Source organism: Somniosus microcephalus, chromosome 28, assembly GCF_052327205.1.
Source record: "Somniosus microcephalus isolate GS21.2 chromosome 28, FLI_Smic_1.0, whole genome shotgun sequence".
Lineage (NCBI taxonomy): Eukaryota > Metazoa > Chordata > Chondrichthyes > Squaliformes > Somniosidae > Somniosus > Somniosus microcephalus.
The window spans coordinates 32,310,123-32,332,697 of NC_141014.1; the positions used below are offsets into that span (position 1 = coordinate 32,310,123).

At 45.8% G+C, this 22,575-nt stretch overlaps 1 protein-coding gene across 3 annotated transcripts in view; it reads left to right on the forward strand.

Moving 5' to 3' along the window:
* The window catches only part of pold1 (polymerase (DNA directed), delta 1, catalytic subunit), a 109,413-nt gene that overhangs the window by 46,009 nt on the left and 40,829 nt on the right, over window positions 1-22,575 (forward strand). For all 3 annotated transcript variants that reach the window (XR_015073933.1, XM_085969734.1, XM_085969733.1), the window contains one exon: window positions 21,411-21,506. Coding sequence is in view for 2 of the 3 variants with exons in the window: in XM_085969734.1 (XP_085825860.1) it covers window positions 21,411-21,506 (96 nt within the window). In the remaining variant the exon portion in view is untranslated. The remainder of the gene's footprint in view (window positions 1-21,410; window positions 21,507-22,575) is intronic.

Sequence of the window (22,575 nt, forward strand, 5' to 3'; positions counted from 1 at the left end):
TTCCCCCCCAGTCGCTCGCTCTCTTCCCCCCCAGTCGCTCGCTCTCTTCCCCCCCAGTCGCTCGCTCTCTTCCCCCCCAGTCGCTCGCTCTCTTCCCCCCCAGTCGCTCGCTCTCTTCCCCCCCAGTCGCTCGCTCTCTTCCCCCCCAGTCGCTCGCTCTCTTCCCCCCCAGTCGCTCGCTCTCTTCCCCCCCCAGTCGCTCGCTCTCTTCCCCCCCCAGTCGCTCGCTCTCTTCCCCCCCCAGTCGCTCGCTCTCTTCCCCCCCCAGTCGCTCGCTCTCTTCCCCCCCCAGTCGCTCGCTCTCTTCCCCCCCCAGTCGCTCGCTCTCTTCCCCCCCAGTCGCTCGCTCTCTTCCCCCCCAGTCGCTCGCTCTCTTCCCCCCCAGTCGCTCGCTCTCTTCCCCCCCAGTCGCTCGCTCTCTTCCCCCCCAGTCGCTCGCTCTCTTCCCCCCCAGTCGCTCGCTCTCTTCCCCCCCAGTCGCTCGCTCTCTTCCCCCCCAGTCGCTCGCTCTCTTCCCCCCCAGTCGCTCGCTCTCTTCCCCCCCAGTCGCTCGCTCTCTTCCCCCCCAGTCGCGCGCTCTCTTCCCCCCCAGTCGCGCGCTCTCTCTCCTCTCTCCCCCCCCCCCCCCCCCCCCAGTCGCTCTCTTCCAACAACAACATGCACTCCAAAAAGCCTTGGCACCGCCGGGCACTCCAGCTAGTTTTATTTATATATATATATATATATATATATATATATATAAGGAGTATTGTGGCAAATTTCTTCCCATCTTAGTATAGCTTTCCATTGCTGTTGCTCCCTGTAGGTGGGGTTTTGTCATTCTGGACCATCTGGTGTCTAGTTACACAGTAGCAGAGCTATGGGTCCAGATACCTGCACAGCTGGAGCATGCTGTATTGTGCAGGTTCCTGAGAAGGTGGGGAAGGAAGCATTGTCTTCAGATGATTGTAAATTGAGCAAGAGATTATTTTTTAAACATCTCACTGTGGCCATTCTGATAAGTGAGTGTAGCCTTGCTAAGAGCTGGCTCTTAGCTGAAAAAGAATTGATCTTGATCTATAGATAACCATGACTTAAGCACAAATGCTTCTGTTTTCCTCGTGTCCTGGTTTGAAATAAAATGTGGAAATCCAGTACAATTTTTCTTTATATAGGTGTAGGAAAATAAAGACCAGAAACACTCCATGCAATACAATTAAATCGATCAACCAAAGGTGTGAATGAAATGAATGTGGAATGCTCGCACATTTGCAGGGCCAGTGTTATCCCCTTCTGTATTAGATTAGTGAAACATAGCAAAATAAACCGCAGTCATGCGATACGAGATTCTTGTAATAAAAGATCTGTGGGCTTGGAACTGTCGAAATAACATTACAACACTTAAATGTCACAATTAATTAGAATTTAACTCTTCAGTGATAATTGATTGGCCATGTTGGATGAAGTGCAACGGTTTGATACCATTCTTTTAGTCAAGTACCGACCCCGATTTGTGCAATCTGATTAGTAGAGCGCTTGGTTGAACAGTGGACATTTTAACCAGTGACCAATGGGTGGAACCTTAGCCAATGAAGACGACCAGGTTCTTGCCTAAAGGACACTGTATATGTTTATTAAAAGGGACTGGGCAGATCCGGGGTTTTTACAGAATTATTTTTTCTCTGTTTCGAAAGGAGAATCTTGCTTTTGATGCGTGGCCACTTCTAGCTTTTCAAGTGCTTGTCACCTCAGATCAGGATCCAGCTCTAGCACCTTTTTGCCAGTGGACCTGCCACTTCCGCCCACTGACTTTGATCCCAGCGGCCTGCAGGAAGGAGATCGAATTACTCCTAATAATAACTTTTCATATTTAACGGCAGAGAAGGATAGCTTATATTGCAATTAATGTCCCCAGCAATGGCTCCCCATTAGTTATTTGTTATTAATAAGAATCAAGGATGCTGTGGGTTCATTCTTTTGTCGGTGTGTTTTAAATTGGTTTCCCTTGCACCCTTCTGGGTCTTCATAGGCTATGCGCCATCTGGGACAAGTGATCTGCTCCCAGGCCTCTGCGAATACTGCTGTGGAACTGGCTTTTAGACGGTCTGCTGGAGCAGCATTGATGGCAAATAGGGGGTGTGTGTGTACATAGAAACATAGAAGATAGGAGCAGGAGTAGGCCATTCGGCCCCTCGAGCCTACTCCGCCATTCAATGAGATCATGGCTGATCATCCAAATTCAGTACCCTGTCCCTGCCTTCTACCCATACCCCTTGATCCCTTTAGCCTTAAGAAATATATCTAACACCTCCTTGAATATATTTAATGAATTGGCTTCAACTGCCTTCTGTGGTAGAGAATTCCACAGGTTCACCACTCTCTGGGTGAAGAAATTCCTCCTCATCTCTGTCCTAAATGGCTTACCCCTTATCCTTAGACTGTGACCCCTGGTTCTGGACTCCCTGATCATCGGGAACATCCTTCCTGCATCTAGTCTGTCTAGTCCTGTTAGAATTTTATAAGTTTCAATGAGATCCCGTCTCATTCTTCTAAACTCCAGCGAGTACAAGCCCAATCGACCCAATCTCTCCTCATACGTCATTCCTGCCATCCTAGGTATCAGTCTGGTGAATCTTCGCTGCACTCCCTCCATGGCAAGAACATCCTTCCTCAGATAAGGTGACCAAAACTGCACACAATACCTAGGAGTGTGTGCATGTCTCTCCTTATTCCAGCATTTACCTGCCCTTGTATCTAATTTTAATCAAAGCAATTTCACTAACTGGGCAGTGTTGCTCAGGCTGGGATTGTTCATTTTTTAATTCAAATGGACTCCCAGGGTAAGGTAGAAGTCTTGAATGATTACACAAAGTTAGACGATGCTCAATTAACAACAATGGTGACAGGATAATTGTAAATGTCAAAATAACTTGAGAATAACATCTTCGAATTCTGAACCTCAAATCTGATCAGTCTGCTGGTCTGGATGGCATCCACTCGGGGGTGCTTGAAGAAATGGGTCATGTGCTTTACAAGGCCTTTACCCGTATATTACTAGCTCGCTAGAGTCATGGGATTGTTCCTTTGGGTTGGTGGGGTGCTCATGTAGTACCGATTTTCAAGAAGTCACATCCAGGGAACTGAAGTCCCATTCGGTCAGGCAGCATCTGTGGAGAGAGAAACAGAGTTAACGTTTGAGGTTGATGACCCTTCATCAGAACATTGACCTGAAATGTTAACTCGGTTTCTCTCTCCACAGATGCTGCCTGACCTGCTCAGTATTTCCAGCATTTCCTGTTTTTATTTCAGATTTCCAGCATCCGAAGTGTTTTGCTTTTGTATTGTCCCATACGTTTGACTTCCGTCAAGGGACAGATTCTAGAAGGAATCTTGAGAGATGTTCTCTGATCAACTGGACAGAGAAGGAGTTATCAGAGACACTCAATGCAGCTTCGAAGAAAGAAGGTCATGTCTTGCCAATTTTTTAGGAGAAGTTACTAGGTTGGTGTACGAAGGTTGACATTGTATACTGAGATTATCAGAAAGCTTTTGATAAGGTGCCTTACAAATAGATTACTATACAAGAAAAAATCTGTGGAATTGGTGGTAAATTGTTACAGTAGTTTAAGAACTGGCTGCATTTCTACAGGCAGAAACTGTTTATTGATAGATGTGGATCTGCTTGGAGACCAGTTACCAGTGGTGTCCTGCAGGGATTGGTGTTGGGGCTGTTATTTCTCACTCTCTTCATTAATGACCTGGACGTAGGTGTTGGGGGAATGGTCTGCGGGTTGGTGGATGATGCGAAGAGCGGTGCGAGTGTCGGGACTGTAGATGAGAATAAGCTACTCCAAGCAGATCTTGATGTGGTGGGGGGCATTTAACTTGGATAAATATAGTGCTGTGCACTTGGGCAGGACCAATGTTGAATATACTTATTCCCTACAGGGTACAGAACTTAAGTCCGTTGAGAATGAGCGAGATCTTGGCATTATCGCACAGAATTCCCTTAAGGTTCTGTGCTGTGAAGCGTTAGGCGGGATGATTCTGGATAAAACAAAGCATATATTTTTTGCCCTTGTATAAGACTTTGGTTAGGCTTCACTTAGAATACCGTGTCCAGTTTTGGTCCCTTTGCATGGTGGATGATAGAGGCTTTGGAAAAAGTTCAGAGGAGGGCCACAAGAATGAGACACAGCTTAAAAATACTTCAGCTACCCAGATAGACTTAAAAAGCTGGGTCTATTTACCTGAGAGAATCATTGAATCCAGGGGGCAATCTGATAGAGATGTTTAACATAATGAAGGGACTAGATAGTGTTCATATAGATTGATTATTTCATTTAATAGGTTAGGAAGGACCAGGGGCCATGTGTTTAAGTTGCATGAGGGTAGAACTGGGTTAGATGTCAGGAGGTTAGTAGACCTATGGAACAAGCTGCTGGCTTGTGCAGTGAGTGTGGATTCGCTGTATGCCCCAAAAGAGACCTGGGCCAGTTCCTGACGGGTGGCGATCACAGCACACAAAAGGTAGGCAGAATAATAGATAATATAAATCATGGTCAGTATGATCGTCTTATCAAGACTACTCCTTCCGTAGACCATATATAATCTGCCTGGTTGGTGCATTCTTCCCAAACCATTTAGTCTCCTAAGGGAAAATTCTGCTTAAGTGCACTCTGACCCCAAAGATTGTCCCTCCAAATTCCAGAATATTCATTCATCCCACTTTTCCCACCCTGCCCTCCTACTTTGCACAGACAACATCCTCCTCCCCCGTCCGTCCTTTGCAGGAGCTAGGGTGTCCCGTGATCATCCCGGTCTATATCTGCCCCTATAACCTCTACTCCTATTCCCAACCAGATATTTCTGCAGCTCCTTTTTGAAGGCGTTGAGTGACATGAGTTCAGCTGCTTTCGTTGAGGGCCCGTTCTTTCGTTGAGGGCCCGTTCTTTCGTTGAGGGCCCGTTCTTTCGTTGAGGGCCCGTTCTTTCGTTGAGGGCCCGTTCTTTCGTTGAGGGCCCGTTCTTTCGTTGAGGGCCCGTTCTTTCGTTGAGGGCCCGTTCTTTCGTTGAGGGCCCGTTCTTTCGTTGAGGGCCCGTTCTTTCGTTGAGGGCCCGTTCTTTCGTTGAGGGCCCGTTCTTTCGTTGAGGGCCCGTTCTTTCGTTGAGGGCCCGTTCTTTCGTTGAGGGCCCGTTCTTTCGTTGAGGGCCCGTTCTTTCGTTGAGGGCCCGTTCTTTCGTTGAGGGCCCGTTCTTTCGTTGAGGGCCCGTTCTTTCGTTGAGGGCCCGTTCTTTCGTTGAGGGCCCGTTCTTTCGTTGAGGGCCCGTTCTTTCGTTGAGGGCCCGTTCTTTCGTTGAGGGCCCGTTCTTTCGTTGAGGGCCCGTTCTTTCGTTGAGGGGCCCGTTCTTTCGTTGAGGGCCCGTTCTTTCGTTGAGGGGCCCGTTCTTTCGTTGAGGGCCCGTTCTTTCGTTGAGGGCCCGTTCTTTCGTTGAGGGCCCGTTCTTTCGTTGAGGGCCCGTTCTTTCGTTGAGGGCCCGTTCTTTCGTTGAGGGCCTGTTCTACGTTTTCACTACTCTGGAGTGAAGAGGGGCAAGTTTCTTCCAAATTGAGGCTCGCTAGATTTTAAACCTATGGTTCTTTAATGTATTGCCAGAGGCTGCTGTGTCTCAGTAGCTCTAAGGCTCCTTTCTGCACAGTCAGACTATTTTACAAGACCTATTTTGCAACCTTTCATGCTTGCACAAAACATTTTCGTTTCTCATTTTTGACTTTCTTTCTAGAAAGATTTTTAAATTTACTAGAGTTCAACTTTGTTTCTCTGTATCCTTTTTTTTTGTGGACAGTTTTTTTTTTCCTTCTCATGAGTTTTCCCCCTTCCTCACTTGAAGGTGCTGACACTCATTGTCCTGGCCAATATTTATCCCTCAATCAGCATCACAAAAACAGATGAGCTGGTCATTATCACATTGCCGCTTGTGGGAGCTTGCTGTGTGCACATTGGCTGCCGCGTTTCCTACATTGCAACAGTGACTGCACTTCAAAAGTACTTCATTGGCTGTGCAGCACTTTGGGAAGTCCTGAGGTCATGAAAGGTGCTATATACTGTAAATGCAAGTCTTTTCTTTTCACTGGGTCAGTTCCACAGATGCCAGGTACACTCTGATTCCTTGCTAAAGTAGCCATTTTTCATGGTTGAGTTTAGATAGTATCACGGGCGATTTAGCTGTTTGAGGTGATCACAGCTGAGCCTGATTTCGTCCAAACCCTTCCAGTAGGGGTCACAAGATAGATATTGTAAATCAAACACTGGGCTTCTCACATTGCCCCCCCCCACTTCCTATAGAATAGTACAGCCAGAAGGAGGCCATTTGGCCCATCGAGTCTGCGCCATCTCTTTCAAAGAGTCCCACTCCCACGCTCTTTCCCCTTATTCCTGCATTTTTTTCTCCTTCAAGTATTTATCCAATTCCCTTTTCAAGGCTACTATTGAATCTGTATCCACCACTCTCAGGCAGCGCCTTCCAAATCCTAACCACACGTTGTGTAAAAAGGTTTGTCCTCATGTTGCCTTTGGTTCTTTTGCCAGTCACCTTAAACCTGTGCTCTCTGGGTATCAACCCTTCAGCCATTGGAAACAGTTTCTCTTTATTTACTCTATCTAAACCCTTCATGATTTTAAACACCGCTATCAAATCTCCTCTTAGTCTTCTCTACCCCAAGGAGAACAACCCCAGACAATCCTCCCTCCTTTTCCCTCACTCATGGGTGCTGGGGCCAGTTACAGCTTCCTATTTGCCACCTTGGCTCAGATTAGCTAGCGTAGCACAGACTGACGATTGACCGGGACTTTCCTGCTCTTTATGGCTCAGCTGTTCACTGCCTTAATCAGCTGAGCTGTCAGGGAACTGGATTTATATTAAGTGAATGCTGTAATTCTTTTCTCGTTATGGACTGCATGAGGCATTTGGGGGGTAGTTTAGCCTTTCACGGCTTTGAATGGAACTAAAAAAGACGGTTTGCGGAAAAAGAAGCTTCCTGTTGTAACGAGGAAGCAATTTAAAAATAATTTTTTTTTGTTCCTAAATGCAGAGAGTGGAAAATCACAACAGATTGTTTTAAAAAAAAAAAATGGCTACAAAATCTCTTTGTATAAAGCATAATTCTTGACCATCGTAGGATTCAGAACTTTTATTTCTGTTTCTTAAGTTTTTAAGTACTGTATATCACACCAGTTAGAATCATAGGATTTTACTGCACTGAAAGCGGTCATTGAGCCTGTGTTGCTCTTTGAAAGAGCTGTTCACTTAGTCCTATTCCCCGACTCAGTCTTCTCCACAGGCTATTGGTGTCTCAGGAGTGGGCAAGCTATTTGTATCTTGGCATCTGCCAGTGCCTCTTCATGTTGGCTGCTCGGAAATTACGGCCACTGCCTGGAGATTGCCCTCTTGGATTTCTCGCCCCTCTTCCTTCCCTTCCTGCCGCCCCGCTCCAGCAGTGAGGGAGGGTGGTTGCCAATGTTCCCCCCCCCCCCCAATTTTTTTTTGGCAGCCCATTCACAGTTTCACGTGTTGGAAAAGCCAGTCCCGGGCTGTGCGGGACTGGCAGAGAGCTGCGCAGGTGCACAGCTTAGAGGGAACGTTGGTGGTCATCATCAGTTGGTACCACCCTACAGCACTGATGGACAACTCGGTCTCAACGGAGATAAAACTTGTCTTTTCTTCTTTTGTTCGATCGCAGCTTTGCCTTCGATCTTTTTATTTTCTTTCCAGTTTTGAAGAAGGGTTTCAACCCGAAACGTCAACTCAAATTTCTCTCCACGGATGTTGCCTGACCTGCTGAGCTTTTCCAGCATTCTCTGTTGTTATTTTGGATTTCCAGCATCTGCAGTATTTTGCTATTGTGCCATCCCCCCCACCCCATTGCTTGGGCACAGTCCCGATTATGATCAATGCATCAGTTAGTATTGCCAAACCATACTGCACTGAAGGAGGTCATTCAGCTTGTACAACTCTCTGAAAGAGCTGTCCATTTAGTCCCATTCCCCGGACCATTTCACACACCTTGTTTAAAAAATTATTTATCCACTTGACTTCCAAAATTGGTATGGATTTTGCTTCCACTGTTTCTTGTCCTGATTTCTAACATCCTTTTGCACAAAAAAACCTTCTAACCATTCTTTTATTGATAAATTAATGCCCTTGAGATACCAACAGAGTGACCTGTGGAAATGCTTTTTTTCTGGTTTACGTGATCAAAACCTCTCAGAATTTTGAACACCTTTTACAGATCATCTCTTAACCTAGGGACAAGAATCCCAGTTTCTCTAGTCTCTCCTCATTAAATAGAGCCTCTCTTTGTAGCTGAAGCCTCTCATCCCTGTTATCATTTTAGTGAATCTCTTCTGCACCCTCTCCATGGCCTCTCTCCTGAAATAAGGCACTCTGAACTGGACACAACATTTTAACTCTGAATGAACCAGTGATTTTATACTCCATCATCATGAAACCGTCTTTTTTTATTCACTTCAAAGACGTAGCTACCGCTAACAACACAAAATGGACACTACCAAGTTTGAGCTAATTTCTGCAGTGTGTAATAAGGATGAATACTCACTATGTAAAGAAAGAACTTACATTTATAAAAGTGGCATTCACAACATCGGGACGCCCCAAAAGCACTTTACAGCCAATGAAGTACTTTTGTTGTGATGTAGAAAATGCAGAATTTGCAAGGTCCCACAAACAGCAATGTGATAATGATCAGATAATTAAATGTTGGATGAGGGAGAAATATTGGCTAGGGCAACTCCCCTGTTCTTTTTCAAAATAGTGCCACACAGGACCTCGGTTTAACATCTCATCCAAAAGACGGCACCTCTGACAGTGCAGCACTCCCTCAGTACTGCACTGGAGAGCCAGCCTGGTTTATGCACTCGAGTTCCTGGAGCAGGACTTGAATCCACAACCTTCTGACTCGCAGGCGAGAGTGCTACCAACTGAGCCGCGGCTGATGAGTGCTATTAAAGATCATCAGTGGCTCCCTGAAGTGGAAGTTGTATGGATTTTCAAAAGGTGTTTGATAAAGTATCACATAGGAGGCTTGTTAAAATTAACATATAACTGTATTAAAGGAAGTGCGGCAACATGGATAGCAAGTTGGTTGAAGGTCAGAAAATAATGGACTGTGCCAAGGTGTCGTGAAGCCAATGGGAGTGAATGAATAGTCTCCTGTGCTGGCACAAATGAGCCTTTCACATCTACAGGACAAACCAATGCACTTTACAGCCAATGAATTACCAATGATCTGTCGTCACTGTTATGTTGGCAAACATGGCGGCCAATTTGTGCGCAGAAAGGCTCCACAAACAATCAGAAAGACAACACTGATTCTTTTCCCTCAGCATTGCATTGAAGTGTCAGCCTGGAGTGGGACTTGAACCTACAATCTTCTGACTCTGAGTTGAGTGCTTCCATGCCTCAATGAGGTTCACTTGCACCCTCACCCCCTCATTAAATGCCTTCTTTCTAGACTAGAACTTTGTCATTCCTTATCCCCATTGTACTTGGCATGAATCTCCTAGCTTCTGTCTACCCCCTCGGATGCTTGTGTTTCTTGTGGCATGGTAGCTGGGATTGCACACACTACTCTAAGTACCATACTTCAATCTCCTATTTCTCCCATTTTATTTTTTTTTTTGTCCGGTTATATCTGTGAAGTGCCGTGGGATTTTGTTTTTCCTACGTTATAGGCACTATTGAAATACGAATTGTTATTTCGCTCTTTCCTCGCGTGTCTCTTAAGCGCCACTTCTTACTGTGACTCAACAGCCAGTTGGAGGCTGCCCCTGATTCTGAACAGGTTGCTTGGTACTCCGATCGGCGATGGTTTAACAAATTCTGTAACCGCAAGCTTGCAGCTTGATCGTTGGGAAAGAGATGGCTGATGTAAGCCAAGTTACAAAAAAGAAGATTATGCAATTTGCGAGCAGATTGATGAGGTTGTGTTGTAAGCCCTTTGCTGTACATGAGTGGGGGAGGGCTCCACTGTGGTGGGGGTGCTGCAGGGATTGTGGCTTGTGTGTGTTATTTAGCTTTACTGCAAACAGGCCTCGGGAAACGGACAGTTTCCAGCTTTCCTGTGGTAAAGGCTTGCTTCCTGCCTGATACAAATCTGCTGGTATTTGCACTGCACAGTTGGACTTAAGGTTCTATTGCTCTGTTGCAAAATGGATTGCAAAATTGGTTTGAATTTCAGTTGAAGTCATCTTTCCTTCCAATGTTCTCCCCTCTGTGCCCACTTGACCTGACTCCTTGCTGGGCATGTTTCCACATGCGCCAGCGGCCCTATGGTACTCTGCCCAAGTGGATATTCTTCATGTCCCAACCCAGATAGTGTGTTTGCATGCTGTTTGACCATGGAGAGCATCAGCGCCCAGCCTAATTCTGTTTTTACCTGACATTTACACATGTATACTCCCCAGAAAGGGTTACTGCACATTGATGGGGAGCAGGAACCCTGGCTTTTTTTTGCTCCTTTCAATGAACAGTTTTGGCCTCTGTACCTAAGGAAGGATAAACTTGCCTTGGAGGCGGTGCAACAAAGGTTTACTAGATTGATCCCTGGGATGAGAGGGTTGTCCTATGATGAGAGATTGTGTAGAATGGGCCTATACTCTCTGGAGTTTAGAAGAATGAGAGGTGATCTCATTGAAACATGTAAGATTCTGGGAAGGCTTGACAGGGTAGATGCTGAAAAGCTGTTTCCCCTGGCTGCAGAGTCTGGAGCTAGGAGGCAAAGTCTCAGGATAAGGGTTCGGCCATTTAGGACTGAGATGAGAAATTTCTTCACTCAGAGGGTTGAGAGTGAATTATCTGTATACTGTATTAAATAACCACTGCACCATTTTTGTAGAATACTAGCAACAAAATCTTTGGCATTCTCTACCCCCAGAGGGCTGTGGATGCTGTCGTTGAGTATATTCAAGACTGAGATCGATAGATTTTTGGATTCAAGGAGAATCGAGGGAAATGGGGATCGGGTGGGAAAGTGGAGTTGAGGTCGAAGATCAGCCATGACTTATTGAATGGCAAAGCAGGCTCTAGCGGCCGTATGGCCTACTGCAGCTCCTATTTCTTGCATTCTGTTAAAGCTCCATATGTGAGCTTTAAACAACGAACGTCAATCATGGGTGTCATTGCAGCCAAGCCTGTCCCTGCAATCACCTCTCACTCTGCATGCTGTCTTTCAGCAGAGCTGACTGGATAGCAATGAGCAGCCTGAAAATCTAACTGACTTTTCACTCCCTGGTGCAAAAATTCTGAGGCCAATTTTAGTGCCATCATCCTGGATGAGATTAGTAAACTAACTTGGCCCAGGGATCAGCAGGTGGTGTGTACATCTCGGTACCAGATCACTGAACTACTGACAAGCCTCTGTATGAAATTGTTGTTTTCTTACAACATTTAACCTTGTTGCCTCTGTGAAAGAGCTTGTTAATTTAAAGCCAGCTCATATCAATTTATAGGTAGTGTTGTGGTGTGCACCCATACGACTGTACCGGGAACTCGGTAGAGGGTGTCACTTAATGTTCCTTCCAAGCTGTCTGGCCCTCTCTGCCAGTCATAACGGCACAGAAGGAGGCCATTCGGCCCATCGAGTCCGTACCGGCTCTCTCTAGAGCAATCCAGTCCGTCCCATTCCCCCGCTCTATCCCCGTAGCCCTGCAAGTTTATTTCCCTCAAGTGCCTATCCAGTCTCCCCTTGAAAACATCGAGTGTCTCCGCTTCCACCACTTCCGTCAGCAGCGAGTTCCAGGTCCTCACCACTCGCTGCGTAAAAAGGTTTTTCCTCACATCTCCCCTGTATCTCTTGCCCAAAACCTTCAATCTGTGTCCCCTCGTCCTTGTACCATCAATTAGTGGGAACAGCCTTTCGCCGTCTAGCCTATCCAAACCCGTCATAATCTTGTACACCTCTATCAAATCACCCCTCAACCTCCTTTGCTCTAATGAAAACAAATCCAGCTTCTCCAACCTGTCCTTGTAGCTAAGATCCCCCATCCCCGGAACCATTCTGGTAAATCTCCTCTGCACCCTCTCAAGGACCTTCACATCCTTCCTAAAGTGTGGTGACCAGAACTGGATGCAATACCCCAGTTGTGGCCTAACCAGCGCTTTATAAAGGTTCAGCATAACTTCTCTACTTTTGTACTCAATACCTCTATTTATGAAGCCCAAGATCCCATATGCTTTGCTAACCACTCTCTCAATATGTCCTGCCACCTTCAGGGACCTATGCGCATTAACTCCCAGGTCCCTCTGTCCCTGCACACTCTTTAAAACTGTGCCATTAAGTGTACATTGCCTCTCCCTGTTCCTTCTGCCAAAATACATCACCTCACACCTCTATGTATAAAATTCCATCTGCCCATTCTGCTAGCCTTTCTGTGTCCTGTTGTAGTCGATTGGTATCATCCTCACTGTTTGCCACACCCCCAAGTTTGGTGTCATCGGCAAATTTAGAAATTCTACTCTGTATTCCAATATCCAGGTCATTTATATATCAATCAAAAAAAGCAGTGGCCCCAGCACTGACCCTTGGGGAACACCACTGTAACATCCTCTCGTCTGAACAACAGCCATTTGCCACAACTCGCTGTTTTCTATCCTTAAGCCAATTCTTATCCAAGCTGCCACTGACCCACCTACTCCATGAGCTTCAATTTTGTTAACCAGCCTTCTATGTGGTACTTTGTCAGACACCTTCCTAAAATCCATGTAGGCAACATCCATTGCATTCCCTTCATCAATCCTCCCTGCTACTTCATCAAAAAATTCAATTAGATTAGCCAAATACGACCTGCCTTTTACAAATCCATGTTGGCTCTCCTTAATTAGCTTAAACCTCTCCAAGTGCCCATTAATTTTTTCCTTGATTATTGTTTCTAAAACTTTACCCACCACTGATGTTAAACTGACCAGCCTGCAGTTACTAGGATTGTCCTTACACCTTTTCTTGAACAATGGTGTCACATTTGCCACTTTCCAATCCTAGGGCACCTCCCCTGCATCTAGGGAAGATTGGAAAATTATGGCGAGCCCTTCTGTTATCTCCTCCCCCAATTCCCTTTGCAACCTGGGATGCAAGCCATCTGGACCAGGAGACTTATCCACTCTAAGCATACCCAGCCTTTCTAGTACATCCTGCCTATCAATTTTCACCCCTTCCATTGCATCTACCTTTTCCACTTCTACTGATATTTTGTCAGCATCCACCTCCTTAGTAAACACCGATACAAAGTAGTCATTGAGTAATCTAGCCTTGCCCTGCGCCTCTACGCATATATCACCTTCTTTGTCCCTAATTGGTCCCACCCCTCTTATTACCCGCTTACTGTTTACATGCCGGTAGAAGATTTTTAGTTTCCCTTTTATGTTAACCGCCATTCTACTCTTATATTCTCTCTTTGCCAATCTTATCTTCATCTTCACTTCCCCTCTCAACTTATTGTACTTGGTCTGGTTCTCCCTTGAAGAATTCACCTGACATGCGTCATACACCCTCTTTTTTTGTTTCATCATCTTCTCTATCTCCCTCGTCATCCAAGGAGCCCTTACTTTGGTTCTCTTACCCTTCCCTTGTAGGAATGTACCTAACCTGTACTTGGAACATCTCCTTAAAGATTACCCATTGTTCCGTTATAGTTTTTCCTGTCGGTCTTTGGTTCCATTTTACCCTGGCTAGATTCTTTGGCATCCCATTGAAGTTAGCCCTATTCCAGTTTAGAAGTTCCACTCTAGATTGTTCCTTGCTCCTCTCCATTGCTAATCTAAAATCTTATGATACGATGATCAGTCGTACCCAAGTGTTCTCCCACAGATACTTGGCTGACCTGGCCCACCTCATTCCCCAGCACCAGATCCAGCAATGCCTCCTTCCTAGTTGGGCCGAGAACATACTGGTCAAGGAAATTCTCCTGAACACATTTCAGAAATTCTTTATCCCCCCTTTCCCTTTACCCTAGCATTATCCCAATCGATATTTGGGTAATTAAAGCCCCCCAATATCACCACTGTATAGCTCTTGCATATCACAGAATCACAGAAACCCCACAGTGCAGATAGAGGCCATTTCGGCCCATCGAGCCTGCACCGACACATATCCCACCCGATCCCCGTAACCCCACGTATTTAATCCCCCTAACACTAAGGGTCAATTTTATCATAGCCAATCAACCTAACCCGCACATCTTTTGGACTGTGGGAGGAAACCGGAGCACCCGGAGGAAACCCACGCAAACACGGGGAGAATGTGCAAACTCCACACAGTCGCCCGAGGCCGGATTCGAACCCGGGTCCCTGGCGCTGTGAGGCAACAGTGCTAACCACTATGCCACCGTGCTGCCCTGCGATTTCCCTGCAGATTTGCTCCTCTACCTCTACCTCCCTCTCACTATTTGGAGGCCTATAGAATACCCCAGTAGCGTGATCAAACCCTTTTTGCTCCTCAACTCTTAACCAAATGGATTCTGTCCTTGTCCCCTCAAGAACATCCTCCCTTTCCAATGTCTTCCTTAATCAGCACTGCCATCCCACCTCCCTTTTTTCCTTCCCTATCTTTTCTGAACACCTTGTACCCTTGAATACTAAGTGCCCAGTCCTCACCATTTTTAAGCCATGTTTCCGTTATTGCCACAACATCATATTGCCGCATGGCTAATTGTGCTTGTAGCTCACCAACTTTATTCACCACACGTTGTGCGTTTCCTTCTCGAGCACTTCTCTAGTCCCGCGCAGCCTAGTACCAGGTTGTACAATCTGAAGTTTCACGCTTTGAATGGGCTGCGCAGCCCGTTAAAGGAACCGTGTACCCAAATTTAAAATTGGAGGCACATTGGTGCCATGCGCTCCTTTTAGCCAGTAGGCATTCTGTCAGTGTGGATTGGATTCGCCGTTCCGGTATGGCACTTAGTCCCAGTTGTACTTGTTCCCCTGTTTTCTCTCCTTCGCTCCTCTTCGTAAGTCAATAACAGAAGCCGAGGTTCAGTTCCATGGGTGCCGGCCCAACCTAACCCACGTAGCCAATACCTACAAATAAAATAAGCTAGCCGAATATACATTTTAATAAATATGGGTGTCATTTTTAAAAAAATTCAGATTATTGTACCGAGAGCTAGCAGGTGTTGCAAGTCTTGGTGATAAATGTGAAATAAAATACTTCTGCAAAAAATCCTTAAAATTCCATTTCATTCCGAGAGATGAATTAATTATCCCAGTGCATTCTAGGAATGTGAGGTAGATCACATTATTCTGGCCATCACACCTCCCCAAAGTTGGTATGTCCCATCTCTTTAACATGCTCCCTAGCCCCTTCCAGAGCCAGAGCACGGAGCCCAGGGTTTGGGGGGAGCTGCACTTGCTGGTCACACGTATTGGGGAAATTGTGGGTGCACGGCTGGTAGTGTAAGCTCAGAAACTGGACCCTCAGTGCTGCCTCTGCTGAGACCAGCTAACTCGGCACCTGTGACCTCTGTAGCTTAATACTACACCTTTGCTCCAGGCCATTGAGGATAAGCTCAGTTCAGTAGCGTTAAGTGTGATGCACGTACCTCCCCAATGGAGGCTGAGTGCACAAGATGCAGGATTGACTACCAAAGATTTTTCTAACCTGAGCCTTGTATCTTGTGCTTGTGGTTTAGTTCTTGCTCCTATCGTGTTTGTATTTTATATCTTAAAAGTTGTTCTCGGTTCAAGGGATGTCAAGAAATGCAACACTTTTGAAGCCTGTGACCACATTAAACACCCTTGGGTCTGATGTGGCATAGATCAAATGCAGAGTAACTCTTACTCTACCCTTTGTCTCAACTCTGATCTCCGAAACACAAACTAAACCGCATCATGTAACATTTGCTTCTCTTCCCAGCTTTCTCCTCTCCTGAAGGTCAGGTCTAAAACTAGAATGTGGTTCCATCGCACTGGCAGTCCTCACATACTTAGGCTTAGTGCATCATTTTCTTCATAGTGTTCCAGCACACAAGCAGGCCATTTGGTCCATCAAGACATTGCCGGTGTTCATTTCCCACGTGAGCCACCTAGTCTAACTCCACTCTCCTGTTTGCTTCCCATGCCTATACTCCCCATTCGAAACTGCAGTGTCATAAGACTTAGAAACCCATTTAGATTGCTTTCATCTATTTTAGAAACGATTTCAACCTAGTGCCTCATGTAGCATTTGTGAAAAAACTGAAAGCTATGGTCAGGTATTGGATTTTGCCAGGCATGTGCATTCCATCTTCAGTGGGGGGGAATTTTAACACGGGTGAGCGGGTGGGTAGGGGGGGTGGGGTTTACTGAGGCGGGACAAAGGGCGGGCAGCTAACCCGCTCCCAGGAGGCAAGTTGGCATTTTAAATATGTTAATGAGGCTGGAAGCCTTGGATGTAACCGGCTGTGCAGGTTTGACTGTTGCTGGCTGGGTTCCCCGGGCCTTGGGAAACCCGGCAGCTGCAGGGAGGCGAGGAGCACTCCTTGTGGGCCGGGAGGAGCAGGAATGTTTCCTTCTAGCTCCCCCACCATATGACCACCTCTCTTTCCCGCCCCCCCCCCAACAATGGGGTCAGAGATCAGACTCCCAGCATGTTAGGTAGTAAAAATTCCCCCCAATATCTCTGCAAGGCTGGATGAGAGACTTACTGAACCTATTTCTCTCTCAAAAGAAACAGTGAAGAAAGGTTGTTCACGCCTATCCTATCCAGTGTCTTCATCAACGATGTATTGGAAGTCATCATAAGGTATGGTCATATGAGAGCTTTAAAGAATGGGCTTATGGGTGTCATTGCAGCCAAGCCCGTACCTGCACTCACCTGGCACTCTGCATGCCCTCTTTCAGCAGAGGTGACTGGATAGCAATGAGCAGCATGAAAACCAAACTGACTTTTCACTCACTAATGCAAAAATTCTGAGGCCAGTTTTAGTGCCATCATCCTGGATGAGCTCAGTAAACTAACTTGGTCCAGGGATCAGCAGGTGGTGTGTACAGCTCAGTACCAGATCACTGGCAAGCCTCCGTATGGAAATTATTGCTTTCTTAACAACAGCTCACCTTGTTGCCTTTATGAAAGAGATTGTTAATTTAAAGCCAGCTCTGATCAAATTATAGGGAGTTTTGTGGTGTACACCCATGGTACCGGGAACTCAATGGAGCGTGTCACACACTCCTTTTAGCCAGTAGGCATTCTGTCAGTGTGAATTGGATTGATGGTTATGGCATTTAGTCCCAGTTGTATTTGTTCCCCCGTTTTCTCCCCTTCCCTCCTCTTCTGAAGGCAATAACAGAAGCCGAGGTTCAGTTCCATGGGTGCTCACCCAAGTAGCCATTCTGTCCTCCTCTGTGCCGCTTCCGTCCACTGTCCTCATCAGCAGGGGTCACTGGGTAGCAATGAGTGGAGAACTTGGCTGGCTTTTCCCTCCGTAGTCCAGGGCCCTGTCTTTTTTTTTTACGGGTTTCTTTTTGCATGGCCCTTGCTTGTTCAAGAGGGACAGAAGAACCTTTCCCCATCCCAGTCTCTAGTTTGTTAGAATCTATTCACTCAGCAGCTCCTCTCATTCAGTTCAGCTGACGATATCAGTTGAGCACTTGTGCGCAGTGATGAGGAGAGAAAGAGTCTGAGAGAATAACAGTTTTTCCTTCCAGAAAACCATGAAAGTTTACAACACAGAAGGAGGCGATTTGGCCCATTGGCTCTTGCTTTAATAGCCCAAAAGTAATCCCATTGCCTTGCTGTCTCCCCATAGGCACTGTACCTTCCTCTGTTTTAAATATCCAATTTCCTCTTAAAAGATGCAATGGCCTCTACTTCCACAACTCCCTATAGCAAAGCATTCCATGCTCCAACAGACTGCTGCATATATTTTTTTCCTAACCCTGCTCCTTCCTCTCTCTCTGAAAATTTTAGGAAATAGTCTTTCCCTATTCACTCTATCAAAACCTTGCAGAATTATAAAAAACCTCTATCAAATCTCCTCTTAGCCAACTAGAGGAAATAGTTCCAGTACCTCAAATCTCTCCTCGTAACTATGGTGTCTCATTCCTGGCATAATTCCTGGTTCTGTGAGGGAAAAAATGGAAAGAGAAAGATTCTTTGTTTGATGAATTGAGCCTGATCCTGCCAACAAATAATGTCCAGTTTGCTCCATTGCAGACTTTCCCCCACTTGGTCTTTTGTGGGAGCTGAATTGCATTCCCAACGAGATAAAACTCTAGAATTTCTCCCTGACCCTGAAGCGCAATTGAGTGAAAACTCCACGATAAACATTTCTTCTTTATCTTTGTCCATATGCTTCTTCCGTTGTCCCAGCAAGTCTGGTGCCATTGCGTTTCATGAAATATTTGTCTCCATCTGTAGTGCAAATAGAAACAGGAAATGCTGATGATGCACAGCAAGTCAGTCCGCATCTCTTAAAAAGAAAGGATGTTAACATTTCAGATGTACGTACCTCATCAGAACGGAAAATTAATAGATAAAGTATTTTAGGAAGGTTGGGGAAAAATAGAGAGAAAAGAGGAAGGAAGGGAGTCAACAGATACTTCAATCAAAGTGAGAGAGTTAATGGGTTGAATGACTTGCAAAGTGCCAATTACTGCCCAATCAGCCTCCTTCAATCATCAGTAACGTCATGGAAGGAGTCTTCAGCAGTGCCACCAAGCAACACCTACTCACTGGCGCACGGTTCTGCTTCTGCCAGAACCACTCGGCTTCGCCTTGACCTGGACATAAACGCAAGAACCAAATGCTGCAGGAGAGATGACATTAAGGCAGCAAAACTGAAGGCAAACCCCAAGTGACTGGAATCATATCTGCCGCATGTGAACGTCCCTCATCCACAGCTTGAAAAATGTGCTTTATGTAGAAAGTGAAGTGGGTATAGGGGATAGGAATGAAGAAAGCGCAAAAGCATTTGCAATAACTTGCATTTCTATAGCACCTTTAACGTCCCGATGCACTTTACAGGAGTGTGATCAAACAGATTTTGACCCCCGAGCCACATGAGATATTAGGACAGGTGACCGAAAACTTGGTCAAAGAGGTAGGTAAGTGTCAAGATGTTGATTGCAAAAAGTGAATTTCAGGCACAAAGCAGCACTGGGTGCAGAAACACTTGTGGCAATGGCATGTGACCTTCAGTGCAGAGATAGTTGTTTGGTAATGCTGGGGACAGTGAGTCTCGCCCTTGGACTTCTCCTGATTCAGTCATGCCCCTCACAGACTGATTGTGAAACAAAAGGGACTTGAGTGTTCTGAAAGCTGGCTGCAAATAGTGAGACTATACAGCGATGCAGTCCCAACTCTCTCTCTCTCTCTCCCACTTTGGAACCAGCTGTTGAAGATTTGGGCAGCGGGTACAGCAAATTATTCTTTTTTTGCTATTTAAAAAAAGACTGTGTTTGCCGGGTGAATTTTGAGGAGGATAGCACAATGGCACAGGATTTTCCGCTGTGCTGTGGGTATCCGCTCACAGCTGCTGACTTCCCCTTCTTGGACACATTGTGACGGGGAGGTGCAGACCGGAGGCCAGAGGGAGACGGGAAATCAGACCTGTGCCTCTTAGTGGCTGGTTTCAAAACCAGCTTTTAGTTGCTTACCCACTATTTTCACCCTGGATTTTTGTGTGGCAAAGGGAGATGAATTGGTAAGAGGAAAAAAAAAATTGGTGCTTTTTTTTTTAACGCAGTCTAATTCTAGCCCTGACTGGTGGGATCAAAGTCTCCTCTTTGTTGACCTTGAAGGCTTCAAAGTGTAACGAGCTTGGAAGTCTCGAGGAGTTTACAACCAAAGTGCTCCTAATTTGGCGCTAAATTGACAATCTCACTTGGGTCATGGGATGGCTTATGTAAAATTACATTAAAACTGCAGCACAGAAACAGTACATTCGGTCCAACTGGCCTGCGCCACTGTTTATACTCCACCCGAGCCTCCTCCCACTCTAATTACCTCTTCCCGCCCTGCCCCCATAACCCTCTATCCTCCCTCTTCTCTCATGTTTGCATCAAGTCTCTCCTGAAATGTGTCAATGCTCTCTGCTTCAATTGCAGTTCCACATTCTCACCACTCTGTAAAGAAATTTTAGTGCCCATCTTACATTGATGCCCCCCTTGTTCTGGACTCGACCACAAGTGGAAACAGTTTCTCCATGTCCACCTTATCGAATCCCTTCATAATTTTAAAGATTTCTATCAACTTTCCTCTTAGTCTTCTCTTTTCCAGGCAAAAGAGCCCCAGCCTGCTTAATATTTCTTGATGTTTGCATCCTTGTAATTCTGGCAACCTCCTTATAAATCTTTCCTGCACTTTCTCGAGTGCTTAAATCACCTTTTTGTAGTATGGAGACCAGAACTGCGTGTAGTATTCTGGTCTAACCAAGGTTCTATATAAATGAAACATTACCTCCCTACTTTTGTATTCTGTTCCTCTAGAAATGAGTCCCAGTACTTTGTTTGTGCTCTTTATGGCCTTATCAACCTGTGTTGCTACTTGTAGTGATTTATGTATCTGTATCCCCAGGTCTTTGCTTTACCACATTTAGTTTCTTACCTTCCAAGGAATAAGTGACCTCCTTATTCCTCCTGCCTAAATGAACCACTCACACTTCACTATATTGAATTTAATTTGCCATTTATCCACCCACTCTGCAAACCTGTTTATATCTTCCTGTATTTTGGTGCAGTCTTCAACATTATTAGCTATAACCTCTCTCTCCCGCCCCCCCCCCCCCCCCCCCCCCCCCAAATGTGGTATTTGCGAATTTGGAAATGATACCTCCAATTCCTGAGTCCAAATCATTTATGTAAATTGTAAACAACAGTGGTCCTAGCACACAATCCTGCAGGGCATCACTTCCCATTTTATGTCGGTCTGAGAAACTTCCCTTAACTCTTACCCTGTTTGCAGTTTTGTAGGCATCTTTCAGTGCATTGTGCTACCTGGCCTCTGACTCCACACACTCTGACTCCATCTTTGTCGTGAGTCTCTTATGAGGCACCTAATCTGAAAATCCATGTGTACCACGTACACTGCATTGCCCTTCTCTACTCTTCCTGTTACTTCTTTAAAGATGTGGGAAATAAGAATGTCACACTAATGCAGTATGTCATTCATCTGAGATTGAAGCCAAGGTGCATTGCTGGGGCAGAGTAGAGGGAGCTTTACTCTGCATCTAAGCATGTTGCATTCGACCTGGGAGTGCTTGATGTTGACACACCATGCTCGAAATGGAGGTTGTCGCATTCTCCAGTACATCCTACACCTTGATGATCAAAAAATCACACATTTTTCATCTGTTTGGCTTTTGGCAGCTGGTCATTCCTCGAAGTAATACTTTGTGTTCTTACCATGTGAATGAATTTTAAGCTGAGTGCTAACATTTTTTCCAGAGTGTTACCGGATTTGGCCGACAAATGATCGAAAAAACAAAGCAGCTGGTTGAATCGATGTACACCATCGCAAATGGCTACAAAGCAGATGCTAAGGTAGGAACCGGTTCATTTCCCTCCTGAAGGCGTGCAGAGAGTCAGCACATACTGCACAAGCCAGGACCACATTCCAGAGGCTCACCACGCTGGGGAAAAGAACCACCACCTATCATCTAGCCTATTCCTACTTTTGCGTAGTTTAAATGCATGTCCCTGCCCCTCCCCAATCAGTCAAACTGGAATAATCCTATCAATAGGCACGCTATCCAGCCCTTTCATTATTTTATATACCTCTATCGGGTCACTTCTAATCCAGTGGTTCTCAGTTCACGGCCTATCCAGGTGGGCATGGTGAGGGGCTGGGAGGAGTCGAGAGCTGGCTCTATTGTTTTTTAACTTGTCTGACTAATGGTGCCACTGCAGTCTGCATCAGTCCTGTTCCCTGTGCTCGTTCAGGTCTCTGGTCCGTTGCTACCTCACATGGCAGTATGAGCGCTGCAGCGAAAGGAGCAAGAAGTATTAAAGCGACAAGCACAAAGGAGAGGAGAGAAAAGGAAAGTGAAAAAAGAGCCGGGGGTAAAACAAGTAAAGGAGCAGGGAGTGAGAGAAAGCGGGGAAAAGAGGTCGACTATCAATGATTTGGACATGAATGTATGAAGTATGATAAAGAAATTTGCAGATGATACAAAAATTGGCCATGTGGTTGATAATGAATAAGAAAGCCGTAGACTGCAGGAAGATCTCAATAAACTGGTCTGGTGGGCAGAACAGTGGCAAATGGAATTCAATCCGGAGAAGTGTGAGGTAATGCATTTGGGGAGGGCTAACAAGGCAAGGGAATACACAAAAAATGGTAGGACACTGAGAAGTGCAGAGGATCAGAGGGACCTTGGAGTGCATGTCCACAGAGCCCTGAAGGTAGCAGGACAGGTAACTAAGGTGGTTAAGAAGGCATACAGGATACTTGCCTTTATTAACCGAGGCATAGAATATAAGAGCAGGGAGGTTATGCTTGAACTGTATAAAACACTAGTTAGGCCGCAGCTAGAATACTGCGTGCAGTTCTGGTCACCACATTACAGGAAGGATGTGATTGCACTGTAGAGGGTGCAGAGGAGATTTACGA